At 36.4% G+C, this 20331-nt stretch overlaps 1 protein-coding gene across 3 annotated transcripts in view; it reads right to left on the bottom strand.

Moving 5' to 3' along the window:
• The window catches only part of AKT3 (AKT serine/threonine kinase 3), a 246318-nt gene that overhangs the window by 107929 nt on the left and 118058 nt on the right, over positions 1-20331 (bottom strand). For all 3 annotated transcript variants that reach the window (XR_013974863.1, XM_080909361.1, XM_080909362.1), the window contains exon 3: positions 9647-9772. Coding sequence is in view for 2 of the 3 variants with exons in the window: in XM_080909361.1 (XP_080765487.1) it covers positions 9647-9772 (126 nt within the window). In the remaining variant the exon portion in view is untranslated. The remainder of the gene's footprint in view (positions 1-9646; positions 9773-20331) is intronic.

Below are 20331 nucleotides of genomic sequence, written 5' to 3'. Positions count from 1 at the left end.
AGATATTTTTTAGTTTAAAAATACTACTCTTATGGTGGGATTTGAAATGCAACATCTATCTGTGTCAATGAGCTCAGAATACCCAAGAAACCATCCACAGAACTTATGAAGCTCAAAAAGATAGAAGACCAGAATGTGGATGTCTCAAACCTTCTTAGAAGGGACAACAAAACAGAGGAGGAAATACGAGGTCAAATAGAGGAGCAGGGATTAAAGAGAAGATCTACAGAGACTGCCTCACCTGGAGAACTACCCCATAGGCAGCCACCAAACCCAAGCACTATTGCTGATGCCAAGAAGTGTTTACTGGCAGGATCCAGATATGGATGTCTCCTCAGAGGCTCTCCCTGAGTCATACAGATACAGGTGAGGATTCTTGCAGCTAAATATCAAAATGAACACAAGGACCCCAGTGAATGGACTAAAATAGCTGAAAGATTTGAACCCTAATGGGAAGAACAACATCATCATCAGCCAAGGCACTGAGGTGGAGAGGGTGATTGGGAGAGGGAGCACCGTCATGGAAACAAGTTGAGGGAGAGAAGGGAGGGGAGTGGGGGGAAAGGTATAACATTTGTAATGTAAATACAGAGAATATCCAATAAAAATTTTTAAAAATGCAATAAAAATAAAGTTAAAACATTATTTTACAAGTTACTAAATTTGACAATAAATAGCAATAACACTACAGAAACAATAGACAAACAAAACCCAGATAAACTAATAGAATTCCTAGAGCCTAATGATGACTTTGGGGAAATACCTGAAATGACTGAAGCAATCTAACTGTTTTCAAGTGGCACATTTCTTTTTTCAGGTATCCCTCTGTGAGGGCTTATTTAATGTCAACAAGACTAGAGTCACCTGAGAGGAGGGAACCCCAATTGAGTAAATGTCCCCATAAGGCTGGTCTGTAGTCAAGCCTATGAGGCATTATCTTAATTAGTGGTTGGCGTGAAAGGGCCACTGTGAGTAGTGCCACCCCTGGTCTCAGTCTTGGGTTCTAGAAGAAAGCAAGCTGAGCAAACCATGAGGAACAAGACAGTAGGCAGCATTCCTCCATGTCCTCTGCATTAGCTCCTGTATGGGTTTCAGCCCTGCTTGAGTTCCTGCTTCACTGCTTTTGACAAACTGTTACATGTAACTGTGAGTGAAATAAGCCCATGTTGCTTTGGGTCATGCTGCTTCATCACAGCAATTGTAACCCTAACTAAGACACCCTTTCCTCCAATAGTTCTCATTCTATATGGAGATAGAAAATGCCATCTGAACTCTGACTCATTCCTGAGAATTTCATACCTATTTAATTCAAAAGAGAAGATATTCAGCCCAAGTATCTGAGAAATTTTTAAAAAATTAGAATAGTATTGTTACCTAGAATCCAGCCTGTTCTTTAAAATGTTACTATTTCTCTAAAGAATCTCAATCTCCAGGAGAGGTTTTTCTGGATAGTCTAATTTCTAATAAATCTCCCCTTCCCTAAAATTTGTATTTTAATTGTAAAACTTACTCCAGAATTTAATCATGAGACATGCCAAGTACTAATTCCAAGTGTCACAGAGTATTTTTGTTACTACATTACCTATTCTTCAGATCTAATGACTAATGTGGAGTAATAAACACAGAATTTGGAGTTTATTTTCTGTTACTCACATATTTAATTTCTGGCTCTAACAACTACCAAGAAGCATGTCACGCAATTTCCTGAGCCTTTTCAAAATAGGAAACTCAATATTTACCTCACAGTATTTCTGTAAAAATTAAAAGAGACAACATTATCTAAAAAGGGTATAGCAAATTTTTTTGAAAATTGGTTTCTATCACTTTATTTCTCTGAGTACTAGGTACACTGTTGAGAAATTAACACTCCCAATACGAACTTCCTAAATATTCTCTAGAACTTAAGGTTTATTCTTAATCTTGGTTTTCAACATTTGGAATCAACTAAAAACCAAGCAGCTGGGCACACCTGTGAGAGATTTTTCTTGATTAGATCAATCAAGGTGGGAAGACCCACCCTAAATCTGGGCCACAACTTTTAGTGACAGCCCACAAAAAAGTACAGGGGAAAAGGAAACTTTTGCTTTTTGCTTGCTTGCCTTCTCTCTCACTAGCAAGTTTGTCTTTCCTTTTGCTGAGACACTTTTTCTCTGGTTATTAGAAACTATTTCTTCAGAATTACAACAGAGACTGAAGACCAATTATTCTCTATGACTTCTCTGGGACTCCTGTAACAGATTGGGAAGGCTGAGACACCCGATCTCAGGTACTGAACAACTACCAGATTCTTGTCTGTCTATTGTGAGACAACCATTGTTGAAAGCCACTCTAACATATCTCACAAATATATGTATTTTCAATCTCTCAGTTCTGTTCCTACAGAGACTAACTACACATGATAAACTTGATTATATGTGTGTGTGTGTGTATGTATATAAACACATAATTGTGTTAACACACATAATAGGCAGTTTCAAAAACAGAATATGTATACCAAGTTGCTATCAAGGAGCACAAAAAGGAAAACGTTAGAGTTAAAAGTACTTAAAAGTAATTCAGTAACAATTACAGATAGACCACCTCTTATAAACAGGCAACAGATCATGACCTTGAGAAAGCTCAGTGGTAAAAACAGAAGAGCAGGTGCAGAGGAAGCTACTTCTGCTGGGGTTTTCTTCCATTCTGGTATCTCAGATCGAAAGCTCCTGGAGCTTATCACTCCTGGCCTGCTTGCTTTCCCTTAAAACAGTTACCTACCATATCATCTCCCCTTTTGAAGAATCAGTAATTTAAAAAAAAAAAAAAGTTAATTTTAGTATCTCTCAAATGGAGAGCAAACAAGAGTTTCTTTTAAAAGATTCAGAAAGACACTGGAAGATTATGAAAAGAAAGGGAGAACTTCTGACTATACAGGGGCAACATGTGACACATGAGCGATCCTTAGCCTGTAGAAACTTGGTTCTTCAAAAGCCATTTGACTAAATTCATAGTGCCAATTTCTGTTTTACTTCTTATAGTGAGATAAACCTAATATTAGACTCAATTTCTCATTTATCTAAAAGTTTCCTCAGAATTAGAAGTAAAAATACATCCAATCCTAAAAAAAAGTATATAATATAGTTCTAGAAGTCATTCAAAGCAAAGGCATGCATAAATGTGCATGGTACTGAAGTTAACAGAATGTGGTACTTTACATAAAAATAGGAGTTAAGGTGCAGCTCATTAGCAAGGTTCCCAAATATGCTGGGCCCTCAGTTCTACCTCCATATTACCACAACCAAAATATAGAATATTAAGTCATATAGAGAAATACTGGAAAAATATATATGTATTATATATATGTATATATATAAATATAGATATTTTTTATTTTGTACAAGTATTTATGGATAAGTAAAAAATAACAATTATTCAGCTTCCCTGTGTAAAAATATAGAGCAACTCTAAGATTTCTTTGAGAGAAGGAATGGTATTTGGACAATGTTGTTTTTGACATACATATTCATTTATTTCAAGTATTTCAGAGAAAAGTATTTCTGAACATAAGAAACTAATTAAGAGATTGGTTCCCCCTCGATCCACTGCAGCACACCTACATTCAAATTCCTGACCTTCTATACTTTTTTCCCCCATCTCCTCTTCTGCTCCCAGATTCCTCTCTCCCACTCCCTCCAGAGACTATTTTCTTTCCACTTCTAAGTAGCCCTGTAGCATCCACACTTTGGTGTAATCTTCCTTCTTTTTGGATTTAATATGGTCTATGAGTTGTATTGTGGGTATTCCGAGCTTTCCAGAGACTGCCTCATGAGGGATCAATCCCATCTGCAGAGAGCAAACCCAGACACTATTACAGATGCCAAGAAGTGCTTGCTGACAGGATCCTGATATAGCTGTCTCCTGAGAGGCTCTGCGAGAACCTGACCACTACAGATGAAGATGCTTGCAGCCTCTCATTAGACTGAGCACCAGGATCTCAATGGAGGAGTTAGAGAAAGGACTCAAAGAGCTGAAGGGGTCTGCAATCCCATAAGTAGAACAACAATATCAACCAACCAGAGCCCCCCCCCCCCCCCAGCTTTCAGGGACTAAACCACCAACCAACAATTACTAGAAACTTAATGAGATGTGGCCTAATGCAAAGTCTTTTGGTTATTGGTACCATATCCCTATAGATGGTTATAAGAACCTGGTCCTTTCTATTGTGTTCTTAGCCACGAGATAAACCATTTTACTCCGGTACATGCTTTCACCATAAACCAGTGCTTCACTATGAGTTCAAAGCAAAATGATTAACAACTAATGCAGGATCATTCCTAAAGCTATTAGCAAAAATAAATCCTTCTGCCTTCAGTGGCTTCTTTTAGGCATTTTTTAACAATGACAGGTAATACATTACCTAACATCCTAATATGATGTGAGGAAAAAAAATAACATTTAAATGATAGCGGGGCATTGTGAGATTCTTTTTAAACAATCATTTTATTTTTAATTATGTGTATGGGAAGCGGGGTATGTTCCAGTGAGTGCAGGTACTCAGGGAGGCCAGAGTTAACAATCTCCCTGGAACTGGAGTTATAAGCAGTAATGAGTCACTTTACATACTGGCTGGGAGTTGAACTCAGGTCAGTATGTATGCAGTCTTAAATGCTGAGCCATCTCTTTCTCCTTGAGTTACATAGTTTTAGTACTGGTACATAAATATCATTAACTAGTAAGATAACGTTAAACAAATCATTGACTCCAAAGGCTTTATTTTCTTATCTAAAAAGAAGAAATTTACATAGTATGTGCTCAGATATTCATGAATAATTATTAAAGTCATGACATGTAGACACTAGGAGATAAGATTAAACTATTTCATCTAGAATAACTCAGACTAAAAAGTAAGACATATTTATGAACAAGATAACCAAGAAACAAGGTGATAAACAGACATATGCACATGCAAACCCTGGTTTGAGAAAGGCAGAGGAGTAGTTTTAAATGACTGAATGAGGAAAGAATTTTAAAAAGGAATTAAACAGAAGAAAATCACATAGGCAAATAGAAGATAAGGACATTCCAACCAGAAGCCAGGACAAAGAGAAGAGCAGCAGTTTTCAGGGAGTTCTAACAGTTCTAACAGAGCTGCAGAGCAGAGGAGACATAGACCAGGAGTTGAAAGGAGCGGCCAGATTGAAGAGATACTAGTATGATACATTAAGGAAGCTGGATGCCATCCAGTAGGAAATAAAGATTCAAGCAAAATTTTCCTGGGGAGAATGGCATAGTTAGGATTTAATTTTAGAAAGATCATTCTGACAGACAAGGGAAGGAAGAACGTGAGTGGCTCAGACGAGACACAGAGATCTAGTTAAGAGTCTTTATCAGAGACTAAGAGAGTGAGTCATTCCAGGAAAATATCTGGAGGCATACATAATAGGTTCGAACATAAGAATAAAATAAGCAGAACTAAAAATGGGTTGAGAGTGTGGTAATGATGTGAAGGTAAGGAAAAGGAAATAACAGGGAATAGACCAAGGTTTCTACTCATGCACATGCAAAACTGAACTACTGAACAAGGAAAACTAGGCAACTGTCTAGGGTCAGCCTAGGACAAAGAAAGGCTGAAACATATGTAGGGCGGCAATAATTTACAGTGAAAATATAATATGACAACATAATTCCCATGAGAGCAGGCTGGTCTGAATACATGAAAGTGAGAATAAAGTATACAGTTTTTAACCAAAATTTTATAAACTTTATTTTAAAAATGTATTCTTGTAGATCCAGGTGTAATGTACAAAGTGTGAAGTCCTTAGCTAGATGTTTATTAAATACCAAATTATACTTTTTGCAAATAAGAACACAGAGAAACCTGAAAGTATAAAATATAGCTCAACACCAATCTAGAAAACAAATTAAAGCTGAAAATTAACTCTAAGCATTATTGAAGATTTTAACCAAATGTGTTACCTTGGCATATGAGGAAAAAGTCAAAGCAAGAAAGCCATTTTCAATGTGTTCTTGCCCATTTCCCCCAAACCAGGTTATAAATCGAGTAAAGACTTTCTTTCTGGCTTTCCTTTAAAGCAGATCTTAGTTCCTCCTGTAACAAATGTCCTTCCTATCCCTGGAACAATGTCTTTATCTCTGAAGATAATAATCAAGAGAAAATTTTCAACAAACAGGCCTTGCTCAGTCCTCCCCAGCCAATTTCCATTACATTATCCACATTCCCAGTCACATTTGCCCACAATTATCTGCCTTTTCATTAATGCACATGCCTGGTCTCTGTTAGGTTGAGGTGGGCCTATATAATAAGTGCCAGGCCACTCAGGACTACAAAGTGAAACTGTGCTGTGGGCGCCCACAGCACAAAAACATACAAGTCTTTGACTCTTAGTTTCCAAAATCTAGATAAAATTAATGCTAGACTAATGTATATGCATGTTTTTTGTATATAAGGTCCTTATCCATGAACCCAACATAGGAATAATGTTGACCCCCACCACCACCATTAAGCACCCCCCCATTAAAAATGAAGTGGACTCTGGAAAAATCATCAAAAGTAGTTTCAATCAAATAGTAGTGAAGTAGTAATAATAGCAGTTAATCAGAGAGAACAAAAGGCTTTGGGGATTTTTTTCCCTGATACTGGAGACTGAATGCAAGGCTTTATATGTAGCTAAGCATATTCTCTTCCCCTAGCCTGGATAATGTTATTAAAAAGAGAAGAAAATAAATATAACAAATATTGGAAAAACTCAATTTGAAAATACTTCTCGTTCATATTATAATTCATTTCAAATGAGCTAAAAGGGTATTTCTGGAATTTTTAAATTAAGTCCATATATAAATATACATGTTCATATGTGATCACACACATATACGAACTAGTACTTGTATGTTCACACATGTGTGAAGCCAGGTGTTACCTTCCCCAATCACTCTCCACCCTATCCTTTGAGGTAGTTTCTCAATGAACCTGGAGTTTACAGATGATGCTGGGATGGCCAACCATGAGGTCAATGAAGCAGCCTTTCTCTGCTACTAGAGACCAGGAATAAAACCATGCTGTTCTGCACTTATTTAATATGGTCACTGAACAGCCAAAGTCAAGCACTTACATCACCACAAGAAACAGATAACCAAATGGAGCCATCTCAGAAGCCAGCCCATGAAGGCTTAATTAGTATAAATTAAGTACTCAAATTGTATCTATCAATGGGATATATAATATTTAACATACCTTAGAAAAACCTTGTAATAATTTTAAAGGCTATTCACATTTTTTAATTTAAAATTTTACTTTTATTTATGTGCATGTGTGTGCATCTGCTTGTTTGTATGTGTAACATATGCATGAAAGCACCAACAGGGGCCAGAAGAGGGTGTCAGATCCCCTGGAACCAGAGTTACAGATGCTATGAACAACAGTTCATGTAAGCCCTCTGTGCAGCCACTTGAAGAACAATATTCCATAGGGGGCCAAGTCAAGTGGGGCACTAACTCCAAGCCAAAGAAAACAGGCTATGCAGGTTTCTTCCATTGATGCCTCATAAAAGCCTTGTCATCTGCCTGTAATACCTCCCCTTTGTCTGAATTAGCTTCCTATTTACTAAATCTTCAAAGGTCTTCTCAAACTCTACCTTACCAAGCAGTAAAAAGATGCTCAGTTTGTTGATGAAAAAAAAAAAAAAAAAGTTAAGATCAAAGTTTAAAAACATGATTTGTTCCCAATCATAGGTAAAGTGCCAAAGTGAAAAATTGAACCATTCCTTTCACAAGTGTCCTTTCAATGAAGGCATTATTTCCTTAATTATTTATATTATTTTTATTATATTTAAGGTTAAAATAAAGCTTTACAAATAATAAAGTTGTAAATGGACACACGGTAGGATCTATGGTAATACTTCTGAAAATTAGGTACTCAATTACTACTTTACCTGCAAGAGTCAAGCACAAGTACTTGGTTATCCAAGTAAAAGTTACAGATGTCAACTGCTATTTATCTTGTGGAGAAGCTGTCAGTCACTAAATAGGATCTCTCTCCACAAGTACACATTTATTTCAGCCTCTGCCAGTGGAAGTGTTAGAGCAGATGTTGGCAGACTGTGACATACAGTATGTCTTTAAAACTTGTTGGGGTGTGAAATTTCATAAGGTCAAAAAATGCTGCATTTTGATCAGCAGACAGAGATTTTCTGTTTTTTTATAAATTATTTCAGACAAGCCAATAGAACTGCTGGTAAAATGGACATTTCTTTTGCAGGACATGACAATTGATGAAAAGTTAATTTTTATCATGTTAGTAAGTTCAATCACAATTCCTTTAACCTGTAATATGTCTTAAAGCAATTTAAAAATCCACAACATACTATTGCTGTTGTCAATCTTCTTCTTACCAGAGCCACTAATATATAATGAGCATGTTTTAATAAGAAAAGGCTAGTTAAAGCACATACATATAGATGCACATACATACATACATTTATAACATACACACATACATGCATTTATAACATACACAAATACACATATATGCATTTATAGCATATAATGACAGGGAGTTTTCATTTAAAAAAAAGTTCTCTACAAAAGAAATCGGATATGAATACAGAGGGTTTTAAAACTAGTTCCCAAGGAAGTTCTCAGAAAAATATCCAGGATGGTAAAGATCAAAATATGTTGCACATAAAATTTTTGGATAACATTTTAGAAAAATAGTATCAATTAGTTGCAATTCCACGTGGTTTTAGCTTTATTTTTAAAGCTGAAAATAAAGTTTGAAATTCTTTTGTGGTAAAATGAATTTTGCAATACTTAACTGTTGTCTTTCCTGGGTCTTGTGGTTATTTAAGTATGTTCACAAATGTCAACTCTCCCTCCTAACTTTTCAAACACATCTAACATATCATCCAACTAAAAGAGAGTAAAGCAGGCCATCTAATTAAAAGTTTTAACACTAGACTAGACTGTACCTCGTTTTTCTGTATGCCAATTTGAACTTGAAACTGCTGTAGTTCTGGATAAATACAGGAAAAGCCTTTAATTGGATCAGTAGGTATAAACTATTTAAAGCTTGGTCAAATATGAAAATAAAAGTAATCATTGTTATTATTATCATGGACATCTTTTAATTACACAAATTCAACAAGGACATTTTTAAGTAAACTGAGTATTTGTTAGATATTCCTAAGAAATATTAATATAACTAAAAAATATAAAATAATCCCAGGAAATGTTTTCTAATAGAAAAACATTTATATAATAAGCCAAACAACCAAACACTATGACAGGAAATTCTATGAGGTAAGACAGAAAGTAGGATAACATCTTACAACCTAGATCATAGGTCCTTATTTACATTTTATATAAAAAAACTTAAGTTGTATAGGTGGGTAATTATATTTATTACATTCAAGTCTAAAACTGGAAAACATTAAACTGCATTGCATAAAATTGTAAGTCCCTGTCATAAAGAATTGAAATCTCATACAGTTAAATTTTGATCGCTTCTTTCCATTAAATGCAAAAAAAAAAAAAAACAAAAAAACAAAAAAACACCTTTTGAACTGGTTTCTCAGATCCATAAACACACCTGCTGTATAATGTCATGTAGATAAATGAACCCACAGTGAATTGACAATTGTTATTCACTTACTTGCCACTGAGAAGTTGTTGAGGGGATAAGGTAAATCCACATCTTGAGGTTTCTCCTTATAGCCTATGAATGAGCCATCTGTCTTCAAAAGGAAGTATCTTGGCCTCCAATTTTTTATATATTCTCCTACGTAGAAAGAGCACACATATTAATACAAAAAAATGAATAAACGTTTATATAAAAAGACATTTACATGGTTTAACTTCTCCTGTAACAATGACCTCCAAAAGTTTAATGAGGCATTTTTCTTTTAATTTGTCTTATGAAAGAAAGTAAGTCAAAGGCTATGCTTGCGGCCAGACGCCAATGGGCTCTTCCACTTGGACCAGCAGGTAACCTGGGGCACAGGCCTGATGAGGCTGTGCCATGAGCAACAAGAGCACAGAAAGGGCTTTGCAGCTGTTCTTATGGAAAAAGCTCCTTTCCAGCCCACAGTTAGAAGATATCCCAATCTGCCCAAAAAGGGTGTGCTTGCAGATCAGATGCTCGGGTGAATTCTACATAGACCAGCAGATAACCTGGGGCACAGGCCTGGTGACGCTGCAATGTGAGCACCCAGAGCACAGACAGTGCTTTGCAGTGATGCCCTGGCCTATGTCAGAGAGAACTCTGATCTGCCTGGGAAAAGTGGTGCTGGAAGATCAGCTCCACAGGCACTTTTACACCTGGCCCAGCGGTGAGCCTGACACATAGGCACAGAGAGGGCACACCACGAGTTCTCAGTGGTCAGAGAGTGCTGTGCTCCCTGAAAAAGGGTCCTGGAGAAAGAGCCAGGTCCCTACCACTAGTACTCAGGACAGTGGGCAAAGGACTGAGCTTCCAGAACAGCCTCACAAGAACTCCCACACCTAAAGCCCACAAAGACAACTGAGTACCTGCCACCAGAACTCACTGCTCACCCACAAAAAGCCAATCACTCAGAAGCAATTTTCTTCCTGAGCCCACAGGCCCACAGATCCACCGGAGAGACAGGTGCCAGTCACTGACAGCAACACCATGTATAATCACAGATAACGAGATGACAAGAGGAAAGCGAAAGAACTTAAGCAATGGAAACCAAGACAACCTGACAACATCAGAACCCAGCTCTCCCACCACAGCAAGTAGTGGAGTGCCAAACACTTCAGAAAAACAAGACTTAGACTTGAAATCATACTTCATGATAATGATGAAGATCTTAGAGAAGAGCATGAATAACTCCCTTAAACAAATACAGGAGAACAAACAGAAACAAATAGAAGCTTCTAAAGAGGAAACACAAAAATCACTCAAAGAACTACAGGAAAACAACCAAAATGGAAAAGGAATTGAAAATGGAAATAGAAACAACAATAAAGAAAACACAAAAAGAAACAACCCTGGAGATGGAAAACCTAAAAAAGAAATCAGGAGTCATAGATGCAAGCATCTCCAACAGAATACAAGAGATGGAAAAAAAAAATCTCAGGGGTTGAAGACACTATTGAAAACATAGACAAAACATTCAGAGAAGATGCAAAAACCAAAAAGCTTCTAACCAAAACGTATAGGATATCCAGGACAATGAGAAGACCAAACGTAAGGATAATAGGAATAGAAGAGGGAGAAAAATATCAACTAAGAGGCACAGTAAATATCTTTTTACTCATTACAGGGAAAATAATCTATCAGGATGAATTCTCAATCCTAAATGTATATGCTCCAAATTCAAGAGCACCCATATTCATAAAAGAATTCCTGCTAAAGCTCAAAACATACATTGCACCACACACAATAATAGTGGGAGACTTCAACACCCCACTCTCATCAACGGACAGATCATGGCAACAGAAACTGTACAGAGACGCAGTGAAACTAGCAGAGGTTATAAACTAACTGGAATTAACAGACATCTACAGAACATTTCATCCTAAAACAAAATAATACACCTTCTTCTCAGCACCTCATGGCACCTTTTCCAAAATTGACCATATAGTGGGTCATAAAACAAGCCTCAATAGATGTAAGAAGATTGAAATACTCCCATGCATCCTATCAGATCACCATGGACGAAAGCTGGTCTTTAAAAACAATAAAGACAACAAAAAGAACGCATACAAATGGAAGCTGAACAATGCTCTACTCAACAATAGTATGGTTAAAGAAGAAATAAAGAAAGAAAGATTTTCTAGAATTTAATGAAAATGAAGGCACAACATACCCGAACATATGGGATGCAACGAAAGCAGTACTAAGAGGTAAACTATAGCTCTGAGTGCTTCCAAAAAAAAAAAAAAAAAAAAAAAAAAAACTGGGGAGAGCATACACTAGCAACTTAACAGACAGTTGAAAGTTCTAGAACAAAGAAAAAAAAGCAGATATACCCAAGAAAAGTAGACAGTAGGAAATAATCAAACTCAGAGCAGAAATCAACCAAGAAGAAACAAAAGAACTATACAAAGAATCAACAAAACCAGGAGCTGGCTCTTTGAGAATATTAACAAGATCGATAAACCCTTAGCCAAACTAACTTGAAGGCAAAAAGAGTATCCAAATTAACAAAATCAGAAACGAAAGGAGAGACATAACAACAGAAACAGAGGAAATTGAAGAAATCATCAGATCCTACTACAAAAGCCTATACTCAACAAAACTGGAAAATCTGGAGGACATAAATGAATTTCTAGACAGATACCAGATACCAAAGTTAAACAAGGACCAGGTAAACCATATAAATAATCCCATAACACCTAAAGAAATAGAAGCAGCCATCAAAAACAAAAAAAGACCAGTACCAGATGGATTCAGTGCAGAATTCTATCAGACATTTATGGACAACCTAATACCAATACTTTACAAACTATTCCACAAAATAGAGTCATACTACCCAACTTATTGGGAAACCCAATACAATGAGGGAAAATACAGCCTAGTAAGAACAAGAAAACTCCTAAACGAGAAAACTAAAAGAAGAAAAAAACACAGACACAACTCAACCCAAAAAAGCAATAATGGCAGGAAACAGAAACAAGTATTCCTTGATATCTATTAACATAAATGGTCTCAACTCCCAAATAAAGAGACATAGACTGTCAGACTGGATACATAAAGAAAATCCAGCCTTTTGCTGCATACAGGAAACTCATCTCAGAGACAAAGACAGACACTATCTCAGAGTAAAAGGGTGGGAAAAAAACTTCCAAGCAAACAGCTCCAAGAAGCAAGCTGGAGTGGCAATTCTAATATCGAATAAAGTAAATTTCCAACCAAACGTTATCAAAAAAGATAAGGAAGGACACTTTTTACTCATTACCGGGGAAATCTGTCAGGAGGAACTCTCAATCCTTAACATATATGCTCCAAATAAAAAATCACCCACATTCATAAAAGAAACCCTACTAAAGCTCAAAAAATACATTTCACCCCACACAATAATAGTGGGAGACTTTAATACCCCACTCTCACCAATGGACAGATCAGGGAAACAGAAACTGAACAAGGACACTGCAAAACTAGCAGAGACTTTGAACCAACTAGAATTAATAGATATATACAGAACATACTATCCCAAAATAAAAGAATACACCTTCTTCTCACCACCCCATGGCACCTTCTCGAAAATTGACCACATAATTGGACACAGAACGAGCCTCCATCGATATAAGAAGATTGAAATACTCCCATGCATCCTCTCAGATCACCATGGTCTATGGCTGGTCTTTGACAACAACAAAGACAACAAAAAGCCCACATAAACATGGAAACTAAACAATGCTCTGTTAAAGGATAGCAGGGTCAAAGAAGAAATAAAGAAAGAAATTAAGGATTTTCTAGAATTCAACAAAAACGAAAACACAACATACCCAAACCTATGGGATGCAATGAAAGCAGTATTGAGAGGAAAACTCATAGCCCTAAGTGCTTCCAAAAAGAAACTGGAGAGAGCTCACATCAGCAACCTGACAGCACAGCTAAAAGCCCTAGAACAAAAGGAAGCAGATATACCCAAGAAGAGTAGACGGCAAGAAATAATCAAAATTAGGGCAGAAATAGACCAAATAGAAACAAAAAGAACCATTGAAAAAAATCAACAAAACCAAGAGTTGGTTCTTTGAGAAAATCAACAAGATTGATAAACCCCTAGCCAGACTAACTAGAGGGCAAAGAGAGAGTATCCAAATTAACAAAATCAGAAAGGAAAGTGGGAACATAACAACTGAAACAGGAAATTCAAGAAATCATCAGATCCTACTACAAAAACTATACTACACAAAATTGGAAAATCTGGAGGAAATGGATGAATTCCTAGACAGATACAAGGTCCCAAAGTTAAACCAAGACCAAGTAAACCATCTAAATAACCCTATAATACCTAAAGAAATAGAAGAAGTCATCAAAAGCCTCACAACCAAAAAAAGCCCAGGTTCAGACGGGTTCAGTGCAGAATTTTATCAGACTTTTATGGAGGATATAACACCTATACTCGCCAAACTATTCCAAAAGATAGAATCAGATGGAATATTACCCAACTCATTTTTTGAGGCTACAATAACCCACGTACCTAAAGCACACAAAGACCCTACAAGGAAAGAGAACTTCAGACCAATCTCACTTATAAACATTGATGCAAAAATACTCAACAAAACCCTTGCAAACTGAATCCAAGAACACATCAAAACGATCATTCATCATGACCAAGTAGGCTTCATCCCTGGGATGCAGGGATGGTTTAACATAAGGAAATCCATCAACGTAATCCACCATATAAACAAACTCAAAGACCAAAATCACATGGTCATCTCACTAAACGGTGAGAAACAATTCTACAAAATCCAACACCCCTTCATGTTAAAAGTCCTAGAAAGGACAGGAATCCAAGGCCCATACTTAAACATAATAAAAGCAATATACAGCAAACCAACAGCCAACATCAAACTTAATGGCGAGAAACTTGAAGCAATCCCACTAAAATTAGGGACTCGACAAGGCTGCCCAGTCTCCCCCTACCTATTCAACATAGTACTGGAAGTCTTGGCTGGAGCAATTAGACAGCAAAAGGAGATCAAGGGGATACAAATCGGAAAGGAAGAGATAAAAACATCACTCTTTGCCGATGACATGATAGTGTACTTGAGTGACCCCAAAAATTCCACCAGAGAACTCCTACAGCTGATAAACAAGTTCAGCAAAGTGGCTGGATACAAAATTAACTCAAATCAGTACCCTTCCTGTACTCAAAGGACAAACATGTGGAGAAAGAAATTAGGGAAAACGTACCCTTCACAATCGTTACAAAAACTATGAAGTACCTTGGTGTGATTCTAACTAAGCAAGTAAAGGACCTGTATGACAAGAACTTCAAACCTCTAAAGAAAGAAATTGAGGAGGATCTCAGAAAATGGAAAGATCTCCCATGCTCATGGATTGGAAAAATCAACATCTTAAAAATGGCCATCCTACCAAAAGCAATCTACAGATTGAATGCAATCCCCATCAAAATTCCAACCCAGTTCTTCATGGAATTGGAAAGATCAATGTGCAATTTCATATGGAATAACAAAAGACCTAGAATAGCTAAATCCATCCTCAACAACAAAAAAACATCTGCGGGAATCACTATCCCTGACCTCAAGCTATATTACAAGGCAATTGTGCTGAAAACTGCATGGCACTGGTACAGAAATAGGCATGTGGATCAATGGAATAGAATAGAAGATCCAGAAATGAGCCCTCATGTATATGGTCACCTGATTTTTGACAAAGGAGCAGTAAACATTCAATGGAAAAAGGACAGCCTATTCAACAAATGGTGCTGGTCCAACTGGCACTCAGCATGCAAAAGAATGAAAATAGACCCTTTTTTATCTCCTTGTACAAAGCTCAAGTGTAAGTGGATCAAAGATCTCCACATTAAACCAGATACACTGAAACTATTAGATGAGAAAGTAGGGAAAACCTTAGAACACATAGGTACAGGAGAAAATTTCCTGAACAAAACACCAATGGCTCAAGCTCTAAGGTCAAAGATTAACAAATGGGACTTAATGAGATTGCAAAGTTTCTGTAAGGCTAAAGACATCGTCAAGAAAACAAAACGGCAACCAACAGAATGGGAAAAGATCTTTACCAACACCACGTCAGATAGAGGCCTAATATCCAAGGTGTTCAAGGAACTCAAAAAGCTAGACACCAGAGAATCAAATAACCCTATTAAAAAATGGGGTACAGAGCTAAACAAAATGTTTTCAGTTGAGGAACACCGAATGGCCGAGAAACACCTGAGGAAGTGCTCGACATCTTTAGCCATCAGGGAAATGCAAATCAAAACAACCCTGAGATTCCACCTCACACAAGTCAGATTGGCCAAGATCCAAAACTCAGATGAAAGCAGATGCTGGCGAGGCTGCGGAGAAAGAGGAACACTTCTCCACTGTTGGTGGGGTTGCAAACTAATACAACCACTCTGGAAATCAGTCTGGCGATACCTCAGAAAATTGGATATAGTACTACCTGAAGACCCAGCTATTCCACTTCTGGGCATATACCCCAGAGACACTTTAATACACAACAAAGATATATGCACCACAATGTTCATAGCAGCTCTATTTATAATAGCCAGAAGCTGGAAGGAACCCAGATGTCCTTTAGAAGATGAATGGATACAAAAATTGTGGTACGTATACACAATGGAATACTACTCAGCCACCAGAAACAATGACTTAACCAAATTTTTAAGAAAATGGCTGCACCTAGAGAATATCATCCTGAGTGAGATAACCCAGTCACAAAAGGACAGACATAATATGCAGTCACTGATAGTGGGATGCTAACCCCAGAGGCTTGCACTCCCCCAGAAACAACTCACAGACTGTATGAAGTCCAAGAAATAAAGAAAACAAAAAAATATACATATATTTACAAAACAAGAAGACTTTGACTATTTCCATGTTGCGTTTTGTTTTGCATGTACTTTACGCTTATTGTAACTATTAGGTTTTCAATGCATACTGTCAAGCCCTAGAAAAAAATCAAGTACTGACTAAAAAAATATATTCACATGGTTTTATGTAAAAATTATTTCAATGTCTGAAAAAACAGTACTGACAAAAATGTATAATTTTAAGCAAAAAATATTTAAAATCTGTACATTTATCTTTGTTTTGTAAAATAAAGTCGTTTAAAAAAAAAGAAAACTGATTGCATTTAATGTAACATTTATACACTAGCATATAAATCATGTTTTATGTGTGTGTAGTTTTTTTCCTGAGTAGCACAGTGACATATAACCCTAGCACTAGGAAGGCAAAGGCAAGGGACGACAAGTTAAGGTTACACCTGGCTTTTTAGTAAAAAAAGCAAAAGCACTGTACTACATTTCTACCTACACTTAAAAACAAGTAGCGGCACTTTCTTTTCTGTTAATACATTAAATCTATTAAAGTATATTGTGCTTTGATTGAAATATAAGAAGAGAAGAGAACTTAAGTGGGTAACTGAAGAAGGGAAGATTATTCAAATAGCTATTAGTTTACTCAGATTGCATCTTGAATAACTTTTGTATGCTGTACAGCTTATCTGGCATCAATGGGAGGAGAGGCCCTTGGTCCTGTGAAGGCTCAATTCCCCAGTGTAGGTGAACGCCAGGGTGGTAAGGTGGGAGAGGGTGGGTGGGTGGTAGGGCACCCTCATAGAAGCGGGGTGTGGGGATGGGATAGGGAGTTTGCAGAGGGAAAACCAGGAAAGGGGATAGCATTTGAAATGTAAATAAATAAAATATCCAATATAAATAAATAAATAATCATGTATTAGTTATGAAAATATCGGTTTACTGATCAAAAAGTTCTACTTTCACAGTTGAAACACTTTACATAGTTATATTTGTTATCACTAATAAATTTGATTTTTTAAAAACCTCTTTGTATACATTTATGCAAAAATGTTTAAAATTTTTTTCTTTTATCTTTGTTTTTGAAAAAAGTTTTTTAAAAAAAAAACCTCATTAAAGTATTGATACTTTTAAACCCATGATAGCAAACATGTTTTCCAAAATTCTACTCTTTGCTCTCAGAGCTCATTTTTTATCATCTCATCAACTACTGCCACTCTTTGTTGACTGAGCAATATCCTTTACTGCCTTCTACTTACTGCCTATCTCTTAGTTGATAGTCATAGCAAGTAAATGAGAGATACAAGCATATACAAATATTTCACACATACAGGTAGATGAAAGAAATTTCAACACACATACTTGATGCTTTCTCTACTTTTACTAAAAAAAAAAATCCATTCTCAGCAATCACATACTTGCTTAAGTTCACAGTTCCTATTAAACACCAGAAAGTTGTTCCCGTGTTGATGGCCCTCATTATTTGATTCTTCCCTATTCAATTGTGCATTCCTAGATAATTTTGTATTGTTAGGTGCCAATATCCAATCAGTGATGTAGCATTTAGGTTTCAAAGGCTGTTGTTAACAAGAATGGATTTATACTGATACAGTACATGTGTGATAATCATACCAAAGATAAAATAAATCAAATTCATTGAAAAATATAAAGAACTAATCATAAAATAAAGTAATTTCTTCTCATGTAAAATAAAACTGAATACATTCATTCAGAAAATGTAAAATTAAAATCAAAATTTTTTAAACTAAATTTTCCTTTAGCATCTCAAGTATTTACATGTTCAGGTAACATTATGCACAATATTCAGACAGGGGTAAACTTATTTCCACCAAAGAAAAAAATGAGGAACAGAAAATTTCTCTTCCACTAAATGAAAAATTAATAGTATTCTTGAATATATTTTAATAATTTTGAATTGATTCATTTCCTGAGCAACTGAGCTGACCACTAATCTAAAATAGAGTGTCAAACTTTCAACTAAGATTTCTAATTTGTTTCCTGTTTTCCTGTCATTTTTCATCTACAACATAAATAAACTTGCAATATACTCATTCCTTCATTCCTTCACTCCCTCACTCACTCACTCACTCAGTCACTTAGTTGTAGTTACTGGAAATTCAAGTTGTAACCTCTTCCTAAACACCCAAAATAAAAAAAATAAATAAATAAATCCCAAATATTTAACTTCATGGAGCCTTTTTCAGCATTTCACCAGAGTTCAGATATGCCTAATTAGCATCTGGAGAAAGGCACTAAATATTTTCTGCCGGCAAAAGGGGAAAGCAAAGGACAAAGAACCTCTCTTTAGAGATGTCTAAAAAATTCTGAAGAAATAAACATATTTCAGCATGGAGTGTTGGCCTTATTAAATATACCTTTTCTATTTCCACAAAGGGAACGAATGTGTTTGCCTCTGAAGATCTCACTTGCAGCCTTTATGACCTAAGATGTAAGTGAGTGAACAATAAGAAGGGGAGTGTCTCGTGCTGCTTCATTTCCTATATTACAACAAACAATCACAAAGGTTTTGAGGGGATTCCCACTATTTAAAGTGGATGGGGCACAAATGATAATTTTGTTCTGGCTAAAGCCTAAAATTTTTATATCCTCATTAAATGAACCATCCTGGGGGTGGGGTTATAGGTATTCAACTCTGGGTCTCCTACAGTTGTTCATCTAGCGTCAAATAACATTGCTTAATGTCTTCATTTTAACTTAGTCTACATATATAAACTTTATTCCACTATTAATTAGTACTTCATTAAGAATCATCACTGTAGTTTTAAAAATGTTTTGATGAAGACATCAGAAAGTACCGTAGTAAGAATTAAGGGCCTATATGCCTAAACCAAAAACAGATTAAAGGTTCCAATAGTCACTGATCTCTATTTGCTTGGAGATGCACACATTTGTTCAGATATCAAACTAAAAAATATGCTTAGACACAAGGCAGGTTTCTGCTCTAAAAGGTGAACTGGGGTGCTCAATATCCAGTTCTATCTTAGGTTAGATTTTATGGAAGAAGCTTTATTTATGAAAAAGATAAAAGTTAGAAGCAAGATGAAAGGTGAAACAGTGGAGAACACTTCATTCATACTCATAAACGAGAAACCTATCCTCAACATTCTATGCTAACATGGGCTAGGCTAAAAATATATAGCAATAACAATTACGTAAAATAAATTTGGCCTTATTAAAACAGACACAACCCAGTTCAACTGATTTGATATAATTATATCACTAATTGTCACAAATCTCATAAATCAAGCATTTAAAATTCGATTATAAAAATCATATTAAAATATGCTCCTTATAACATAGGATAGAACAGAAGATTAGATTCGTATTTCCCCATAGAAAATTAAAGACAGCATACCCAGGATACAATCCACAGAACTCAAAAAGGTTAACAAGCTGAAGGACCAAATGAGGATGTCTCAATCCCACTTGGGAACGAGAAGAAAGCAATCACAGGAGGGGGAGAGAGGGAACTGGATGGGAAAGAGGACCAGGATGGGAAGAGGAAAACATGATCAACTATTGGGTTGGGGGAACAAAACTGAAGCCCTGAGGACTAGCAGAAAGAATGGAAACAGGCAACCTCAGGAGGTAGAAGGTGAGGGAACCCTCCAGAAGGTACCAGAGACCTGGGAGGTGAGAGACTCTTAGGACTCAAAGGGAGTACTCTTACACTGAGGAGAGGGAACTTGTAGAGCCCACCTCCATAGAAAGGCAGGGCAACAAGTAAGGAATGGGGTTGCCATCCCACAGATAAAAACTCTGACCCATTATTGTTTCTGTCTAAAAGAACTGCAGTAAC

Source organism: Micromys minutus, assembly GCF_963924665.1.
Source record: "Micromys minutus genome assembly, chromosome: 1".
NCBI lineage: Eukaryota > Metazoa > Chordata > Mammalia > Rodentia > Muridae > Micromys > Micromys minutus.
Note: the sequence above shows the minus strand (reverse complement) of the source record. Positions and strands in the feature narration are given on the sequence as shown.